At 41.2% G+C, this 17,425-nt stretch overlaps 6 protein-coding genes across 7 annotated transcripts; 2 read left to right on the top strand and 4 right to left on the bottom strand.

Annotated features, from left to right (window-relative positions):
• Positions 1 to 290: 290 nt before the first annotated feature.
• LOC6561791 (endoplasmic reticulum lectin 1) lies at positions 291 to 2,213 on the top strand. The gene is made up of 4 exons (XM_001989120.3): positions 291 to 507; positions 568 to 682; positions 765 to 1,591; positions 1,659 to 2,213. Exons 1-4 carry the CDS (start codon positions 349 to 351, stop codon positions 2,148 to 2,150), a joined length of 1,593 nt encoding a protein of 530 aa, XP_001989156.2. The 5' UTR covers positions 291 to 348; the 3' UTR covers positions 2,151 to 2,213.
• Positions 2,214 to 2,942: 729 nt separating this feature from the next.
• Positions 2,943 to 5,327, bottom strand: LOC6561790 (UDP-glucosyltransferase 2). Of its 2 annotated transcripts, XM_032736204.2 has the most exons (4): positions 5,198 to 5,327; positions 4,859 to 4,947; positions 4,047 to 4,794; positions 2,943 to 3,976 (listed from the first exon to the last, which is right to left on the bottom strand). In XM_032736204.2, the coding sequence occupies exons 3-4, from the start codon at positions 4,754 to 4,756 to the stop codon at positions 3,049 to 3,051; spliced, it is 1,638 nt and encodes a 545-aa protein (XP_032592095.1). In that variant the 5' UTR covers positions 4,757 to 4,794; positions 4,859 to 4,947; positions 5,198 to 5,327; the 3' UTR covers positions 2,943 to 3,048. The 2 variants fall into 2 exon arrangements, with proteins under 2 accessions (XP_032592095.1, XP_001989155.1); XM_001989119.3 differs by having other exon boundaries at positions 4,047 to 4,947; positions 5,044 to 5,327.
• A 571-nt stretch (positions 5,328 to 5,898) lies between these two features.
• On the bottom strand, positions 5,899 to 7,822 carry LOC6561789 (UDP-glycosyltransferase UGT5). The gene is made up of 2 exons (XM_001989118.3): positions 7,124 to 7,822; positions 5,899 to 7,051 (listed from the first exon to the last, which is right to left on the bottom strand). The coding sequence occupies exons 1-2, from the start codon at positions 7,819 to 7,821 to the stop codon at positions 6,148 to 6,150; spliced, it is 1,602 nt and encodes a 533-aa protein (XP_001989154.1). The 5' UTR covers position 7,822; the 3' UTR covers positions 5,899 to 6,147.
• A 1,179-nt stretch (positions 7,823 to 9,001) lies between these two features.
• On the bottom strand, positions 9,002 to 10,698 carry LOC6561788 (UDP-glycosyltransferase UGT5). Its single transcript, XM_001989117.2, has one exon. It carries the CDS (start codon positions 10,668 to 10,670, stop codon positions 9,081 to 9,083), a length of 1,590 nt encoding a protein of 529 aa, XP_001989153.1. The 5' UTR covers positions 10,671 to 10,698; the 3' UTR covers positions 9,002 to 9,080.
• A 976-nt stretch (positions 10,699 to 11,674) lies between these two features.
• LOC6561787 (cytochrome b5-related protein) lies at positions 11,675 to 13,662 on the bottom strand. The gene is made up of 4 exons (XM_001989116.3): positions 13,430 to 13,662; positions 13,018 to 13,348; positions 12,346 to 12,728; positions 11,675 to 12,281 (listed from the first exon to the last, which is right to left on the bottom strand). Exons 1-4 carry the CDS (start codon positions 13,522 to 13,524, stop codon positions 11,768 to 11,770), a joined length of 1,323 nt encoding a protein of 440 aa, XP_001989152.1. The 5' UTR covers positions 13,525 to 13,662; the 3' UTR covers positions 11,675 to 11,767.
• A 1,407-nt stretch (positions 13,663 to 15,069) lies between these two features.
• Positions 15,070 to 16,877, top strand: LOC6562445 (cytochrome b5-related protein). Its single transcript, XM_001989115.3, has 3 exons — positions 15,070 to 15,558; positions 15,618 to 16,000; positions 16,088 to 16,877. The coding sequence occupies exons 1-3, from the start codon at positions 15,145 to 15,147 to the stop codon at positions 16,599 to 16,601; spliced, it is 1,311 nt and encodes a 436-aa protein (XP_001989151.1). The 5' UTR covers positions 15,070 to 15,144; the 3' UTR covers positions 16,602 to 16,877.
• The last annotated feature ends 548 nt before the right edge of the window (positions 16,878 to 17,425 follow it).

Below are 17,425 nucleotides of genomic sequence, written 5' to 3' on the forward strand. Positions count from 1 at the left end.
ACCAAATCCAACTATCACCATAAAATACTAGCAACTTATTATTAATATTATAAGACGAGCGTGACTTTCAGACAAAGTTTGTGTGGCAAATTCATTAATAAATAGTGATAATTAAGAAATTGAGCAATAATTGACAAAACACAGAAATATTCGTTAACTAAATATAACGATTCTTTGTATTCAAATATAAATATTTGCAAAATTGGTGTGTGCACACTTTTTGCCATTCACTACGCAGCGGCAACAGCATGTGTCATTCACATTTGAGCACCAGCTGCAAGATCAGATGTTTATTATTTTTCTAGACGACGTGTAATTTGTGTGTGCAATGAAAATAAAATATTGAAAATGCAGGACTTAGCACAATTAAAACACAATTTGTTGCCAAAAATGCTGTTGTTAATGTTGCTGTTCGCAACAACAGCAACGGCGCACGATGCCAAAGACTTTGATGATTCCGTGCTATACAAAATCGCTTTTGATGTGCCCGATTTGTTGAGTGAACCGGTAAGCTAAGTAATAAAACATGAATATAAATAATAAATATGTGTTATATATACATGCTAGGAGTTGGGCAATCAGTTGCGCACATTTTATACACCGGACAAGGAGAAGTATGAGTGTTTAATACCTGCGCTGCAAATGCCCAAAGAGGAGGAGAAAACCAATCAACCAGAACTGTGTAAGTCAGAATTATAATGATTTTATACAGTAATTTTACTTGAAATGAAATCACTCTTATTGAAAATACCCCTCTTTTTCAGCACCTATTGGACTGCTTCAGCCGATCTTCTCAGCGCCCACCTGCTCATATCGCATTGAGGCATATTGGTCGTATGAGATTTGCCATGGGCATCATGTGCGCCAGTATCATGAGGAGCGCGAGGGTAAAAATGTCAAGTTTCAGGAGTACTACCTGGGCAAGTGGAGTGACGAGAAAACGGAGCTGGCCAAAAAGGAATGGGAAGCGGAACGCAAAACGGACAGCAAACCAAAGTACAAAACACTGAAAATCGATAATACGCGTTATCCTTATTTTGAAATGGAGTTCACCGATGGCACCTTGTGCGACATCATCAATGCGCCACGCACAACGATGGCGCGTTATGTGTGTTATCCCCATGGCAAGGATGATATCTATTCGTTCAAGGAGACGTCGTCATGTAATTACGAAGCAATCATTTTGACATCATCGCTCTGTGCGATACCCGCCTTCCATGCCGAGGAGACCAAAGAGATCTCAATTAAATGCTTCAATTCACAAACGGAACCCCACAAGCCACTGAGCATGTTGCGACAGGAGCTTAACGAATGGGAGGAAAGTGAAAATGATTTACTCATTTCGAAGGAGAGCAAAACGCCACCCAAAATGTTTTCGAAGGCGGATATTGGCGATATTGTGACGTTCAAGTACAGCGGCGATGTGGACAAAATCATCTTGGAACTGATGGCCAATGGTGACATCGAAGTGGACCATGATTTACAACAGATAGTGTTGTCCAGAGGTGGGCCAGGAGGCACAACTCCAGCGCCTCTAAATGATCTGACTCCCATCAAGGAGTTCATTTCGGGCAAAAACTGTCTAACGGGTGTAAGTAATTATATGAGAAATATATAATAATATAATTCTTAGCAAACACTTTGTATTCCTTTCACAGGGCACCGGCTGGTGGAAATACGAATTCTGTTATGGTCGGCATGTGCGTCAATTTCATAAGGATAAGAACAGTGAGGTGGAACTATTTCTGGGGTATTTCTCCGAGGAATCGCATCGACTGTGGGCCAGCTCCAATCCCGATAAAGGTGCACGGCGTCCCGGTTTCACCTCATCCCTCTGGCATCACTATGAGAAGGGCACCCACTGCGATCGCAGCGGTCTGCCGCGCGAAGTAGACGTCAAACTGACCTGCACGCCGGTGACGAACAGCGGCACAGCTGTCTCCATGTATCTGCTGGAGCCGAAGACATGCCAGTACATCTTAGTCGTAGAATCGCCCATCATTTGTGATCTCATGCATTATGCGGATGACAGCGGCCTCGTTACACAGCACAGTCTGCAAAAGTTTCTGGCCGATGAGCATACGGCGGTGCCACCAGTTCCATCAGCAGCTACTCCTGGTACAGACTCCGAGGAGCAAATACGCTCATAGAGAGTTCGGCGTTAAATGTACAGACAAATTTATCAAATATATGTATTATAAAGTCGTCGTTTATACATTTATTTTTTAATTTAAATTTAAGTCAATCTTGTAATCAGACTTGCAGCAAAAATAATACTTTTAAGCTCTTCTTTCTTATGACATAACTCGGCTGCATCCTTAAAGATCTCAAAAGGAAAGCTATTTTTGATTTTTGGGATTCGACAAATAAATGTTGTTAAAAGTTAACGAAGGGTTTCTCGGAAACAACTTAAATAACAGGATTATTCGGCCATATCCCTAGGACTGTTTAGGTTTCTTGAATGCAGTTCAGGAGACCTGACACTTGTGATTCTAACAAAGGAAGTCTTTTTAAAATCTGCAATGATATGGCCTGTTTTGTACAAATTGTTGTTCACCTAAAATACACAAACAAAAGTCGCGGGTAAAACGCTTACAAAACGCGAGCACAGCAAGCTTTTTCTATATAGGTGTGAAACTCTGCTAATAAGCAACCTGCTTGTTAACATATTGAAGTGCTTACATACTAAGCAGTTCACAGTGGTGGAACTTTGCTAATAAGCAGTCTAAACAGCAACGTATTTTGCGCTGCTTAGATTACAAGTGGGTTCTAAGCAGTGTAATGGTGCGAAACTCTGCGTTAACTTAGATTTCTGAACAGTAATCAGGTGCGAAACTCTACTAATAAGTTAACAGCCGTTGTTTTTAAAATTTGTTACACAATTTGGCCCATTTTCATTATACCCTTTTCCCATTTTTAATGGATGTAAAAACCTAATAATATTTCTAACATTTTATACATACATATGTACATATCTCGAAATTTATTGTCGATTTTAAATTACTAATTACATTTAAGCACCCATCGCCTTACTGGAAACAAATAAAACTAGTGCTTCTTGACCTTTGACTTTTGGGATGATTTTTGTGGCTTGCCTTTGCCACCACAACATTTTCGATAGCAGAATCTCAGCACAACAAAGCTGATCAGCGAAGCAATAAAGAGTACAAAAGCCAGGAAGGCATACACATCCAGATTGCTGGCGGCAATAAAGTTCATGTGGACAAGGGGACTCTGCATATGGGCAGCGCCATGATGACGCAACACATAGTTAACCCAGTAGACAACCGATTCGCGAGCTGACATCGGACGATCGCGATAGAGCTTCGAGAATGCCTGCACATTTTTGGTGTAGATGGGATTCTGCAGCAGCTCCTTGATGCTCGCCTTAAACTCGTCCGCCTCCAGGGTCAACAAATCGACACGAATCCCGTAGCCCGATTGAACCAACTTATCAGCATTGTTGGGTTGATCGGCGAAGACGGGAAGCGCCAACATGGGCTTGGCATGGTACAGAGATTCGGCCACACCTCCTTTGCCTGCATGGGTAATGAACAGTTTGATATTGGGATGAGCGAGTATATCATCCTGGGGCAGCCAGCTCTTGTAGAGTATATTCGCCGATTTTCCGGGCGTATGCTTCAGATCATCCCATTTCCAGATCACCCGTTGTTTGAGTTTGGACAGCGTTTCGAAAATCTTCTCAACAGACTCTGGCTTCACATTTTCACTCTTTAGATTGCTGCCCAAACTGAGGAGAATGGCACCATTCTTGGCATTGTCCAAAAACTCCTGCATATCCTGTGGCAATGGATCGGGCTTCTCCTTAATCTGTATGCCGCCAATCTCAATCACTGCGGGCACATTGGGCCTGACGGGTCCCTCGCTTATCGCATGACTATTGCAGAGGGCCAGCGACACGTTCTTTTTCGCCTCATCATAACTGATCATGTCTGGAATCTTACCCCACAGACGACTGTAAACAATTCAAAAGCATTTATATATATCTGAAGAATACCGATTATATTATTTACTGCGCTACTTACTCGTAAAATACCACATTTTTCGTCTCCAGATAGAAGCCAATAAAGCGGAAAAGCGTTGTGCCAAAATAGTTGGCCAATCGCTGTTTGAAGTTCATGGCTTGACCAGGTTTCACTGCGACATTCATGCTGGGCACGAGGGCTATAAGTTCGGGATTGCCAACAGACTCATCGACTATAGACATGGGTGCACTCGTCCAGCTCAGAATCAGAGGACAGTTAAATAGGGAGCCCAATCCAACTTGGTAGTAATTGAAAAAGAATCCGAAGACGACTGCATCAAATTTGTTATCCTTGTTCTTGTAGAGATCCGTGAAGCGTTTGTCCTCCAACACATCCACCTGCTTGTCGATGTACATCGACAGTGAACCCAACAAATTCTTGAATGTGTTAATTATGGATGGCTTCTCTTTGGCCATGCCCGTCATGCCAGCATTGAGTTGCTTCTCCTCCTCTTCAGTCAATGGTATCACAATCTGTTTGATGCTCTTGTGCGTGACCTTTGGCACTGATGTGCACACAACGGTGACATTGTGACCTGCCTCCGCCAACGCTTTCATCGCGGACATGTGAATAATCAGATGTGATGGGCTGTGACTGGTGAATACGCCCAAAATATTTGCACCCTCCACGGGCAAAGATTGGCCAGCAAAGAATGCCAGCAAAAGGCACACAAATGTGCAGGATATTAAAGATCCTGTCTGCTGTGACATGTTGACGTCTTCTTCACTCTCCGGAGTGCAAAGTGTAACTGAATCGATTTTCAAGTTGATATTTCTTTATATATATTATATTAATTTGAGGGACACGTTTACTTTAGTCCACAAACTGATAAGTTTCCGATTAGGTGCTGATACGAGGCCAAAATTTAATCGCCGGCTTCGTTATCGTTGTGAGGCGCATACTGCATTGTTTTCATACATATAATACACAAAAATGTTGTTGTTATTATTATTATCAACTCGAATTTCGAAACGCATAACTAAATGTAATCACATACCAAATAACATAAAATGGCCACGTTAGTTTAACAAGTTGATGATGAAATAATTAGGCAAAATATTGAATCGATTTGTTGAACTTTGCATATTTGTAGAACACTAATAACATAGTAAAATATCAGACAAAATAGCAATTAAAGAGTATATACAAACATCACTCGGACGGCAATATATATTTAACAAATTGAATAAAAAAAATTTTATTCAATACTAGAATGACAAGAGCAGAAAACAATTAAGAAAACAACCGCGTTTCGCTTTCCGCGATACGACGGCAACTGAGGCACTGAGCTCTCAAACTATTCCGAGTATCACTCGGACAGATGCGAGTCATACAATTAATATCACAATAGCTGCACTGAGAAAAAATACCACTCAACTTGAGTACTACTCTTTGTTTGTGAAACTTTGTATAAGCATGTAGTGCACAGCTTATCTCGGGATTAAACACAAAATGTCAATATCATAAAATTCAAGCAATTCGATAACGAGTAAAGTGCACTGAGTGAAAAAAGTCTATAGTTAAAGTGTATACATTTATAAATATTTATAATTGTTTGCTGTTGCACGTAAATAGCCCCTAAAATCTTATAAATATTACTTTGCTTAGATGCAGATGTAATTAAATTATTTTGAATATTTATTTATTTGATTTAATTAAATTTTTCCTTTGCGCATATTCTGCGTCGACTGATATTGACATTTATTAAATAACACGAATATGCAAAAATGTACAATCTATGAAATTCACTTAAATACAGTGAATAAATAAATCAGTACGAAAAGAACCTTTTCCTGCATAGAATTGTAGTTGTAAATGAGAACTCACAAATAATTATACTCTTAATAAAATCTTTCAAATTTTTTATTTATTAGTAACAGTATTGCATACTTATTCGCTCAGTGTAGGTGACAGGGAGAGAGCGATAGCGAAAGAGACAATTGCTGCCTATTAATAGCTGATTCGGTAGTTGGCAACTTGTTGCTACTTATATGGTTTGTATATAACTCTTTATATATATATATATAGTATTGTCGCGCCACGCGTCGTATGCGTAATAAATACAGTTTATAAAATAGATTAATTAACTACAAATAGGTGTCTAACATTTCTTGACCTTGTCTCGCGAGCGAGTAAATCGCTTATAGACGAGACGTAACAAAAAGACAAAGACAACCAAAGAGCTGGCGATGATGAAGAGAACGAAGGCGCACACATCGAGATTGTTGCGTGCCACAAAGTGCATGTGCAGCGAGGGACTCTGCATATGGTAGGCACCCTTGTGTCGCAACACATACTCCGTCCAGTAGATGACTGATTGACGTGGGGTCAAAGGTCGATCGCGATAAAGTACAGAGAATTTGCGCACATTCTTGACATAGGTCGAATTGCTTAGCACCTCATTTATACCCTGTTCTAAGCGCTCCTCCGTCAGGGTGAGCATGTCCAGACTTATACCAAAACCAGAGGCGACCATTACCTCAGCGTTAGCCGGCTGATCCCCGAAAATGGGCAGAGCCAACATGGGCACGCCATGGTACTGGGCCTCCGCAACGCCACCTTTCCCCGCATGGGTAATAAACAGCTTGATATTCGGATGAGCCAGTAGATCGTCCTGTGGCAGCCAACTGTTGAAGTATATATTCGCTGCCTGGCCTGGCTTATGCTCCAGATCATCCCATTTCCAGATAACGCTCAACGGCTGGCGGGCGAGCACATTGAAGATGGCCTCCATGATGTGGGGCTGGAAAAATGTGGCTTTGACATTTGTGCCCAGGCTAAAGAAGATGGCGCCATTTGTGGCATTGCCCAGAAACTCGGCCAGCTCGTTGGGCAACGGATCTGGCTGATCCTTAATCTGTATACCACCGATTTCAATGGATTGTGGCACTGTGGGACGCACCGGGCCCTCGCTGAGTGAGTGATAATTGTAGAAGAGCAGCGATATCCTGCGCCTCATCTCGTGGTAGGTGGGAAAGTCGGAATCCTCCTGACCAAAGGCGAGTCTTCATGACGAACGTAGAATTAATAGGTATGAAAATAAGTTGCAGTCTCACTTTTTTTCTGATTGTGCGTACTTGTAATATTTATTCATTTGTGTGTCAATTGCCGATGTGATGGCCTTCATGCAAATCCAGATGCCGAAATTGCGAAGTCGCAACCCAAAGTCGAGGACTCGAGCATCCTTGTTGTTGCTCATAGGTAAACTGGGCACATAGGATGGATCGTAGATGTTGCCCACCTGATCGTCGATAAAGCCAAACGGTCCCATTATCCAGCTAACTACAATGGGAATATCCCATTTGGCTGCCACGCCCAACTGAAAATCATTCATAACATAGCCCAAGACCAAAAGATCATATTTCACTTGCGGCTTCTCATAAATGGCTGCGACATTGGGATGCTTTAGGAACTCTAATTGGCTATCCAGCAATGTATTCATTGTTTTCATAATGCTGTAGAAAATGTTTGACTTCTCCTTTGATGAGTTCTCCAAATGGAGAGCGATGCGAGCGTTGAGCTCTTCACTAAATGGTGCCATAATCACCGTTATATTCTCGTGCGGCACCAGCTTGGGCTTGAGGGCTGACACAATGGTTACATTGTGGCCACGATCTGCCAGCGTTCTCATCACCGACATGTGTACAATCAAATGTGAGGGACTTATTGTGCTGAACAGACCCAAAATGTTGGCACAATCAGCTGGTGGGGATTCCAGCAGCAACAGCGGCGCCAGAATCATCAGCAATCTAAAAATAACGCTTTGCCCGACCATTTTCAATGCGAGTGTTCGACAAACTGAGCTACGAGTGGAACCGACAAATTCAATTTTGTTGCCATCGGGCAAATTTGCAGCGCCAAAGTGACTGCGCAGTTTTGAACACACTCCTTATCTTTGCTCTCTTCTCGTTCTTTCTCTTTCTCTCGCTCTCTCTCTCTGTCTCTCTCTATCTCTCTCAAGGAAAGCTGTTCAAGCAAGGTTTTTCGACTACGATATAACCTGAATCCAGCTGTTAAATATATACATATATTAAGTATACGCTTATTAGGCATACCTTTCTCACACTTATAGATCTTATAGTCCCTGAGATCAACGTGTTCATGTATATGTATATACATATGGCTTTATCGACTCGGAAGTTGATCCTGATTAAGGATATATACATATGATTAAGAATATATATAGTTCTTCTACCTGTTAAATGCATTCAAGCAACTATTGCTTACTTGTTATATGTGTTAAGGATTGAAGCAAATGCTTTGCCTTTGATCAAAATGCGAAAATCAGCATGATCCATTAAGTGAGCGTGACACGAATTAATGTTTGGCTACAGCAGCTGGCAGATCAGCGGGAGAGAGAGAGAGAGAGAGAGAGAGTGAGAGAAAGCTCTGTTAACGCCGACGGCTGCAGTTCAAGTCCACTTAACAGAGTATCTAAATGTTATTACAATTCAATACATTAACATTACATTATTTATATTATGCAGCGCAAGGCTCCAAATTCAAAAATACAAAATATTTAAGCAACTTAATGCTTGCGGTTGCTATCGCTATCCACAGGTTTCTTAAAGGTCTTTAAAGAGTTTCAGCTGATAGCAAATTACCAAACTGTCCCAGTTTACAGGTGTTGCCACCATCAATAAGTGCCTATCTTTGAAAATACCTTTGATAATCTGTAAAAACATTCTACTACAAAAATACGTGCCTGTAAGCAGGTATTATCTACTACAAATCTATTTAAAATTAAAAAAGTTTACCTTGTCACGATTCTACGTTTTTACAGAATATCTTATAAAAATAAGTGAAGAAATTTAATAATATAATAATATAAATAATGACAAATCAAAATAGGTTCAGTTTTGACAAAGACATGAAAGCTTCGAATCTGGGCGCTAAATATGACATTCTATAATATACATCATTTTTTCTAAGTGTAGACAGGTTGAAAGACAGAATTTGAGTATTGTATTTGCTTAAAATCCGATCTTTATTATGATAATTCGAAAAACAGAAATACAATTAAATTAATTTAGATTAGTGCTTTTTCACTTTCTTCTCCTTCTTGGACTTGCCGCACAGTTTGCGACAAATCCATTTAACAACTAGCCAAGTCAAAAACAAGGCAGTGATTAAAACTGCTGAAAGGGCAGCGTAAACATCTAGATTGTTATAGGCAACGGTGGTCATGTGCACAGCCGGACTCTGCAGGTGAGGGGCACCCTTGTGCCTGAGCACATATTCCGTCCAGTAGACCACACTCTGCTTGGCAGTGACGGGCCTGTCCCGGTACAGCTGCGAGAAGCGACTTATTGCCAAGGCGTACTTTTCATTGCCGAGCACCTCCTCAATGTGGGCCTTGAAGTTCTCCTCATTGAGCTGCAGCAGATCCAGTGTAAGGCCATAGCCGGACTTTTGCATGGTAGCCGCATTGGTGGGCTGATCACCAAAGATGGGTAGGGCCACCATTGGCACCGCATGGTATCTCGCTTCAGTGATGCCACCTTTGCCCGCATGCGTAATAAACAATTTGATATTGGGATGCGCCAGTATATCATCCTGGGGCAGCCACTTCTTATAGAGTATATTTGCAGATTTGCCGGGTGTATTATCCAAGTCCTCCCACTTCCAGATGACACGTTGCTTGAGTCCAGATAGCACCTTAAACATTGACTGCACCAGCTCAGGTTTAACAGCCGTACTCTTGATATTCGAGCCTAGAGATAGTAAAATTCCACCATGCTTCGCCCCCTCCAGGAATTGGGCGATATCTTCGGGCAAAGAATCCGGCTGTTCCTTGATTTGTATGCCACCGATTTCCACACAGCCTGGCACAAGTGGCCGGATGAAACCCTCACTGACTAAATGACTATGGGTGAACACCAACGAGATGTTCCGTTGCATCTCCTCCAGCGTGGGAAAATCCTTGGGTTCGTTACCAAATTGTCGTTCATAATAGCTAGTCGAACGTGCCTTGAAGACCAAGAATAAGGATCTAATCATCAGATCCATGCCGAAATTCTGAGCGCGTTTGAAGAAACCCATTCTTTCGCCAGGTCCCAGCGCCGTTCCCATAATGGGTACATAGCTTATCTCTTTGGGATTGCCGATCAGGTCATCAATGACAGTCATTGGCGCCTGCATCCAAGCAAATATTACCGGCACCTTCAGCTTGGCAGCAACACCCAACTGGAAGTCATTGATAAAGTAGCCGATGAACATCAAATCGAACTTGGTCTCATAGATGCGCTGGAAACGTGGATGCGACAACAAATCCAATTGGGACTCAATCATAATACCCATTCCGCTCAGCAGGCGTGTCATCGTATTGAAAACCGAGTTCTTCTGTCCAGCCATCTCTTTCATTTGGTTGTCCAGCGCTTTCTCCTGTTCCTCTGGCATAGGTATCACAATCAGATGGATATCCTTATGCATCACAGTGGGTTGCACCATGCTCACCACAGTCACATTGTGACCGCTCTCCGCGAGCGTCTTTATCATCGACATGTGCAATATCAAATGCGATTGACTGTGACTTGTGAACAAACCCAATATGTTTGCGCCCCAAGCGGGTGGCGCCACCAAAAGCAGGCACAGTGCCGCGATACTCAACCGAATGCCAACCATGTTGTTTGACGCCTGGTCTCTCTCTAACTAAGTGAGAGTGGTCGAAAACCAGTCCATTATATACCCAACGCCACTTATCGCTAGCCAGTCTCTTAGTTTGCTTATCGGAAGTTCCAATCGGCAAGTAGCTACTTTTGGCCTATTTCACCAAAATGATTCAAAAGTACGTGTAAAAATTGACTATAGTAATAAAATGTTTTACAAGGTATTGAAGGTTCGATAAGCTATTTTGATACTCTTCTTATTTAATTGGATTTAAACGGTGACTTGTTTGGTTTGAGATTATCTTCCATTTCAACGACACTCTATTCTATTCAATAGCTTTTCTGTTGTGTCAGCATTCTGTGACCCAAAGCTTTTAATCGAATCTGTACTCTCCCTTTTGAGCGTATTCTAATACTTTCTAATTTATTAGTGTCGGCATTTACATTTGTATACCCTAAAACCATTGAAAATGTCAAATTTCGAATATCAGATCAAGTTGATATACGATTGCAATCTAGGTCATAATTTGAAAGTCAAAGGATTCTTAATATATTCTTAATATATAATATACCTTGACATATTATTGATCAAATATACCAATTTTATAAAGATAGGATAAGAAAGCCGCAATGTATTCTCATGTTTACATTTGGGTGTGCAAAACTTTACTTGGTAAATTTGGCAATAAAGAAAACTAAAATATATTTAACAACTGCGTGCAGTGTGTATCGTAGTCGAGCTCACTCGACTAAATCATTGTATATTGTTTTATATAATTAAATTTTAACGGTGACTCCGCTGATTTAAGTATACATTCCATAAACGGTCGCATCAACTACTACAGAAAGCTTTTAATTGATTTAGGAAGCTTTCATGCTCTTAAACGTGATTTGTTCTCCCTTTAGGCACAGAGATAATCATCAAAGAGTGTATACTAAATTTGTCATGCAATTTATTCATTTATCAGCTTAGAATAAAGAGCACAAACAAATTAAGAGAATAACATTAAAAGCCATTTATTGTTTTGAATTTTATTTATTGCTTACACACCACCATATAGTGTATATGTCGTACATTATTAACCCCTACAAACAATAAGATCACCAAATAAACTACTCAAACTTCTTGCTGCCTTGTGGAATTGGATTTGGTTTCGTACGCAGCAATTGCTGATTTTGCCCCTTGATGTGACCCCAATGATTAATCTCACGGAGTTCACACTTGAACTCGGCCAGAGTCTGTTGCAACTCTGGGTATAGCTGCTTGAGCACACCATGATCCAGTGTGGGAAACATATGATGCAGTGCATGCTCACCAAAGTGAGTAAGCACCAACAGATCGGACCACTTAAGATCGCCACGATCGATGATCGTATCCAACTGGAAGAGGCCCCAATCTCGATCAGCTCGCGGCGCATCGCCATCATGATAAATCCGTGGATCATGATGAGCTGCCGTCACACCAATGAAACCAAAAATAAAACTAGCTATACCCAATATGATTATCCAGCTTGTGATTGCAGCCGAGAAACCCACATTTGTAGACAGATATAGGAAAAGGGGTAAACTGAAGCCCAAAATATCGTGCCAGTACATAACATTCCGTTTGACTAGCGAGTAGACGAGGCTAGAACAAAGGAAACGTTTTATAATTTTAATCTTCTTTCGATAGGATAACTTAAAGAACTTACCGTTGCGTAAACTGCACCACACTCAAGACCGTGTAGATGATCGGTGACGTCAGTAAGGAAATCACTCGCTGTGGTTTGCTTGCGTAGTGTTTGCTTGGCACCCAGCAGACAAAGGGCTCAAACATCGTCATCTCGAGATCGTGCAACGAATTCGGATAAACATGATGGGATAGAGCATGCGATATGCGCCAATTGGCAAAGTTCAATAGCAATAAATTGAAGCTATACATGCGCCAATTATCGCGCTGATGGAAATAATTGTGGGCAGAGATCACCAGCCAACTAAGGGCCAGGCCCGCAAATGCCCTCAATATCAAAGAGTCGGCAACGGTGCTTGTCCAGCTGAAGAGCAGCACTGAGATCAGTATGCCCGTGTGGAGAAGCTGGGCGAATATAAGAGAAAACTTAATTATTTTAGTGTTGGCACAAAACGGAGACCTGAAAACGATCAATCAATATCACTATTTTATATGTTTATGTGTTACACACAAAAATATATACAAATCTTCAACCTTCATGCTTTGATAATCGCTTATATTGTGTTTTGCAGATAGAGTTTCTACACTCAGAAAAATAGCATAAAACCCTTTATTATTTTTAGAAATAAACTATAAATATGAGAAACAAATCACTTTACTCAGTCAAAGAAAGGAATTTATCTCGCTTACTCACATCCGTCTTTCGCGTGGGTTGATATTTAATTTTTCGCAACTTCTCCCTCACGCGTCTTTTAAGGGTCAAGTAGAAGCCATTCTCCTCGAGAGCAAACTTGTAATTTCTTGGCTTTTTCGCATCTCGCACCTCGAATTTGCCGAGTAAACGAGCTGCATGCTCCTCGATGTGATGGGACTCGAACGGTTCGGTTATATCGGTGCCCTTGGTGCACTCGATCCAGAAGGCGCCGCCCGGATGCCGCTGGGCAAAGTCCGTCAAGTCGTAAAGTTTATCTCTGATACGCCATAAGCCCTCGGCTTCGTCGTCTTTGTGTTTGCCTTCCAGCCAACTGAAATGCAGTGCTAACTGTTAGAGGTCACTTAGCTCCGAGAGATCACTGTACCTTTCATATCTCTCTCATCAAACGCACCTTTCATCGCTGACGGGCCACTGTTTTCGATAGCTGGGATATGTTCGAGATATGCCCGAAACTCGCCAATCTTCCAATTCAACATTCGGTGGCATTTTGTGCCCTGATAATCGTTTAAGGCTGATACTCTATCACCTAATCACATACTTTTCATACAAGTCCAAAAGCTAAATATTTAAACCGGTCTATTTGACCGCGGAGTCTCCACTTGATCGCTTTGTTTATGAATCGCCTACTGAACTTGACGCTCTGTTTGTGTCTCGCTCTGCTCGAATAATTATTAAAAGCTCGGCGAGCATATCAAAAAACAAAACCACTCAAAAGCTTTGAGCTTATTAAACGTTTGTTTTGCTTGTAGATCGCCCCTTATCAGTGAGCAGTTCGTCTTCGACCCAAAATGGAAATAAACCACTGCCAAATCACATGGAGACGCAGTGGAAATGAGTGCACATTAAATTAAAGCTTGAGCTATGATATGAAGCTTTAAAATTTTAAATAAATATAAATATAATTCTTTTACTCAAAAAATTAGTAAAGTAATTAACCCCTGTGTTTTCTATCAAGAAATTAACATTGCTATTTCTGTATGCCGATCAATGTACATAGCTGATCCTTGCGAGTAAAATTATGCGACTCCAATATCTGACCTTACTTGGTCGAGATGTTCGGTTATAGCTTTTGTGACGCTAATTTTCAGTAGTTTTTCCTCCTTTGTCAAAATGCCAAGAACACCGTTTTGTGATAAGAAGACGTGTTTTTGCATAGCCAGACAGACTCTGTTATCAATAGTGATGATAACAAATAGTCATGTTGGGCACACATGGCACCGGTCGACTCTGATATAATATTATGTATAATGTATGTATATATTATGCTCATACTGTCCGATAATGTTTTATTTCAATCTGTGTTACAGTTCAAGTACCCTAACTAATTAATTCAAATCAAACTGAAAACAAATTCAAGCTCCCTCATGGAAAGTTTTACGTTATTTGGTCCGTCTAGTTGATTGCCTGCTGAGTCACGGTTAGCTATGCAAAAGGCACGATTAGTAGTGGTATCAGGTATTGGTCTAAGCCTAAGCCCCGCAGCCGACCACAGGGCAGCTGATAATGTATGGAACGACGGGAATGGGTTTCAATTTAACGGGCTGACTTTGTATTTTTCCCAACTAGCTAACTTAATTAGAAAGTGTGTGTTTTTAAAATCAATCAATTTATATATTTAAACTAAAGTTTTCAACTTTATAAGTCAATTTTGAATTGATCAGACAACTAAAGATATAATTGTGTCCCGCTTAATCATCAGTGGATATTAATATTTTTAAAATTAGTATTTATTTTTAAGTATTTATTAACTTATTTATATATTACGGTCATTTGCAGAGGTTATTAAAAATGGGTTTAATCTTTCGATAACTTAATATATTCGACTTTCGTTTCATCTCCCCTGCAAAAGCTGACAAGACTAGCTTCCTGAAAGTTGTTGCGATTACTGCTTCGATCATAAAGCTGTCATAATCATCGACATCGACGTCAACATCTACATGGGCACGGCTGATAACGAGATGCGAGTCAGTCAATGGAAATATTTCTATACAATGTTACTTTAAAATCAAAATAAGCGCCGACTGATGCTCATTGTGCGGCTTAAGTAGCTCGTGATAGGTTCTATTTGTGTGTATATACATAGAAATAACGATTCAAATCGAAAAAATGGTGGTTGAGAAGTGGAAGCAGAGTGGGATTGCCACTAAATTTCCCACTTATCGCAATTCGGCTTTGGTCACTGTCGACACCTGGCAGAAGGGTAAAAGGGCGGACGATGAGGCCGAGGGCCTGTGGCGCATCCACGATGGCATCTACGATTTTACGGAGTTCATCGATAAGCATCCGGGCGGCCCATTCTGGCTACGCGAAACCAAAGGCACCGACATAACCGAAGCCTTCGAAGCACACCATCTGACGACGGCGCCTGAGAAGATGATTGCCAAGTACAAATTGAGGGATGCGAAAAGGCCACGCACCTACACGCTGACTCTGCACGAGGATGGCTTCTACAAGACGCTCAAGGAGCGAGTCCGTGAGCAACTGAAAACCGTTGACAAGCGACCAAAGCGCAAAAGTGATGTGAGTAATCCCGAAGCGATTTTACGGTTGATCCTTGGCCGATACCTGTTCCTTTCCAGCTGATTCATCTGGGCATTTTGCTGTCCACCTATCTGTTTGCCGTGGCCAGTGTTCGCTTCGACAGTCTGCTGGCGTTGATACTTGCTGGCGTCGCTCTCTGTTGGACGGTGATTGTGTCGCACAACTATTTCCATCGTCGCGACAATTGGCAGATGTACACCTTCAATCTGGGCATGATGAACTTCTGCTCGTGGCGCATCTCACATGCCCTGTCTCATCATATCTATCCCAACTCCTACATGGATCTCGAGCTGAGCATGTTTGAGCCTCTGCTCTGCTGGGTGCCCAATCCGCACATCAAGAGCAAAGCACTGCGCTATGTCTCCTGGATAACGGAACCAATCGCTTATGCAATTGCCTTCTTCATCCAAATGGGCACGCGGTAAGTGGCTGATAATACTAATTAAATGAAAATAAATGAATGTAGGGTTATAATCACAATTAATCCCAATCAATAAACATTTCACAGTATATTCTACTCGCTGCGCCACACAAATATAATGTATTGGCACGATCTGCTGCCGCTCTCCATACCGCTGGCCATGTACTGTGGATCGGGTGGTGAAGCTGATGTGTTAGCCTGCATACTCCGGTGGCTATCGATGACGTCAATCGCCAGCTTTGCCTTTTGCGTTATCGGTCTGAATGCGGCACACCACGACCCAGAAATCTATCACGAGGGCGACGCAAATCGTGAGGATCGCGACTGGGGCCTCTTCCAGGTGGATACCATCATCGATCGCGGGGATCTGAAGTGGTCACAGTTTCTGGTGCTCACACATTTTGGTGATCATGTACTGCATCATCTGTTCCCCACACTCGATCATGGACTTCTGCCCGCCCTCTATCCCGTTCTCTACGAGACCCTCAACCAGTTCAAGGGCCAGTTGAGGGAATGCAATCACATCGAACACATCATTGGCCAGCACAAGCAACTGTTGCGCACCGTATCCAATACTAGAGCACCTGGAGCAGCCAAATAGGATATATGTATATAAATTTTAAATTCCTTGACTATCCAAAATTCTCACCTAAACATGACAAAAGCCAAATAATCAAATCGAAATGTGATCATTTTATTGGTTAGATCAATATCCTTAGATCTGTTCAGTTGGCCCGCTTTCAATTAAAACAAGTGAAGGAACAAATTTTTTTAAAATTGATTTACATTTATTTTGTTCCTTTTTTGTATACTTTTTTAAGTGTAGTTTTGATCTTTTCTTATAATGTGTTGATAAGATTAAAAAATTGAACATAAACATAAGCGCCAAGTGCGGCGAGTGTGTATGCTGTCTGTCTGTCTGTCTATATGTCTGGTAAGTAGATCTGGGTATACAATTAATCAAAATACATATACACAATTCGATAACTAGATAATGCAACTGCGACATTTCCTGGATGGACACTTCCTGTTGGGCCTTGTTTTTTTTTTTTTTACTTTTGTAACTCACATTTGACGGGGCTCATTTTGTTGTTGGTTTGTAATGCATAGTTTAATGTTTGTTTATTTGTTTTGTTGGTTTTTGAATGCGTTTTGAAAGTTGTATAAAAATATAAATACAATTACAGGTCTCGGGAAATGTCCGAAAGCAAATGTCGCGCTTACAAAGCTGCTACCAACTCCCCTCACAAGGAACTTATGTATGTCGATCGTTGTTGTTTGTTGTTGTTGTTCTTTTAACAGATGTTGTTTGTTTATTTTTTTTATACCGGGTTTGATTGACCATCAATGTTGGGGCCCGGTTTTTGAGCTGTTCTTTTTTTTTCATAGTAGTTGTTGTTGTTTTTTTTGCCTATGTGCATTTTG

The sequence above is a fragment of the Drosophila grimshawi genome, unplaced genomic scaffold (assembly GCF_018153295.1).
Source record: "Drosophila grimshawi isolate 15287-2541.00 unplaced genomic scaffold, ASM1815329v1 contig_1377, whole genome shotgun sequence".
NCBI classification, from domain to species: Eukaryota; Metazoa; Arthropoda; class Insecta; order Diptera; family Drosophilidae; genus Drosophila; species Drosophila grimshawi.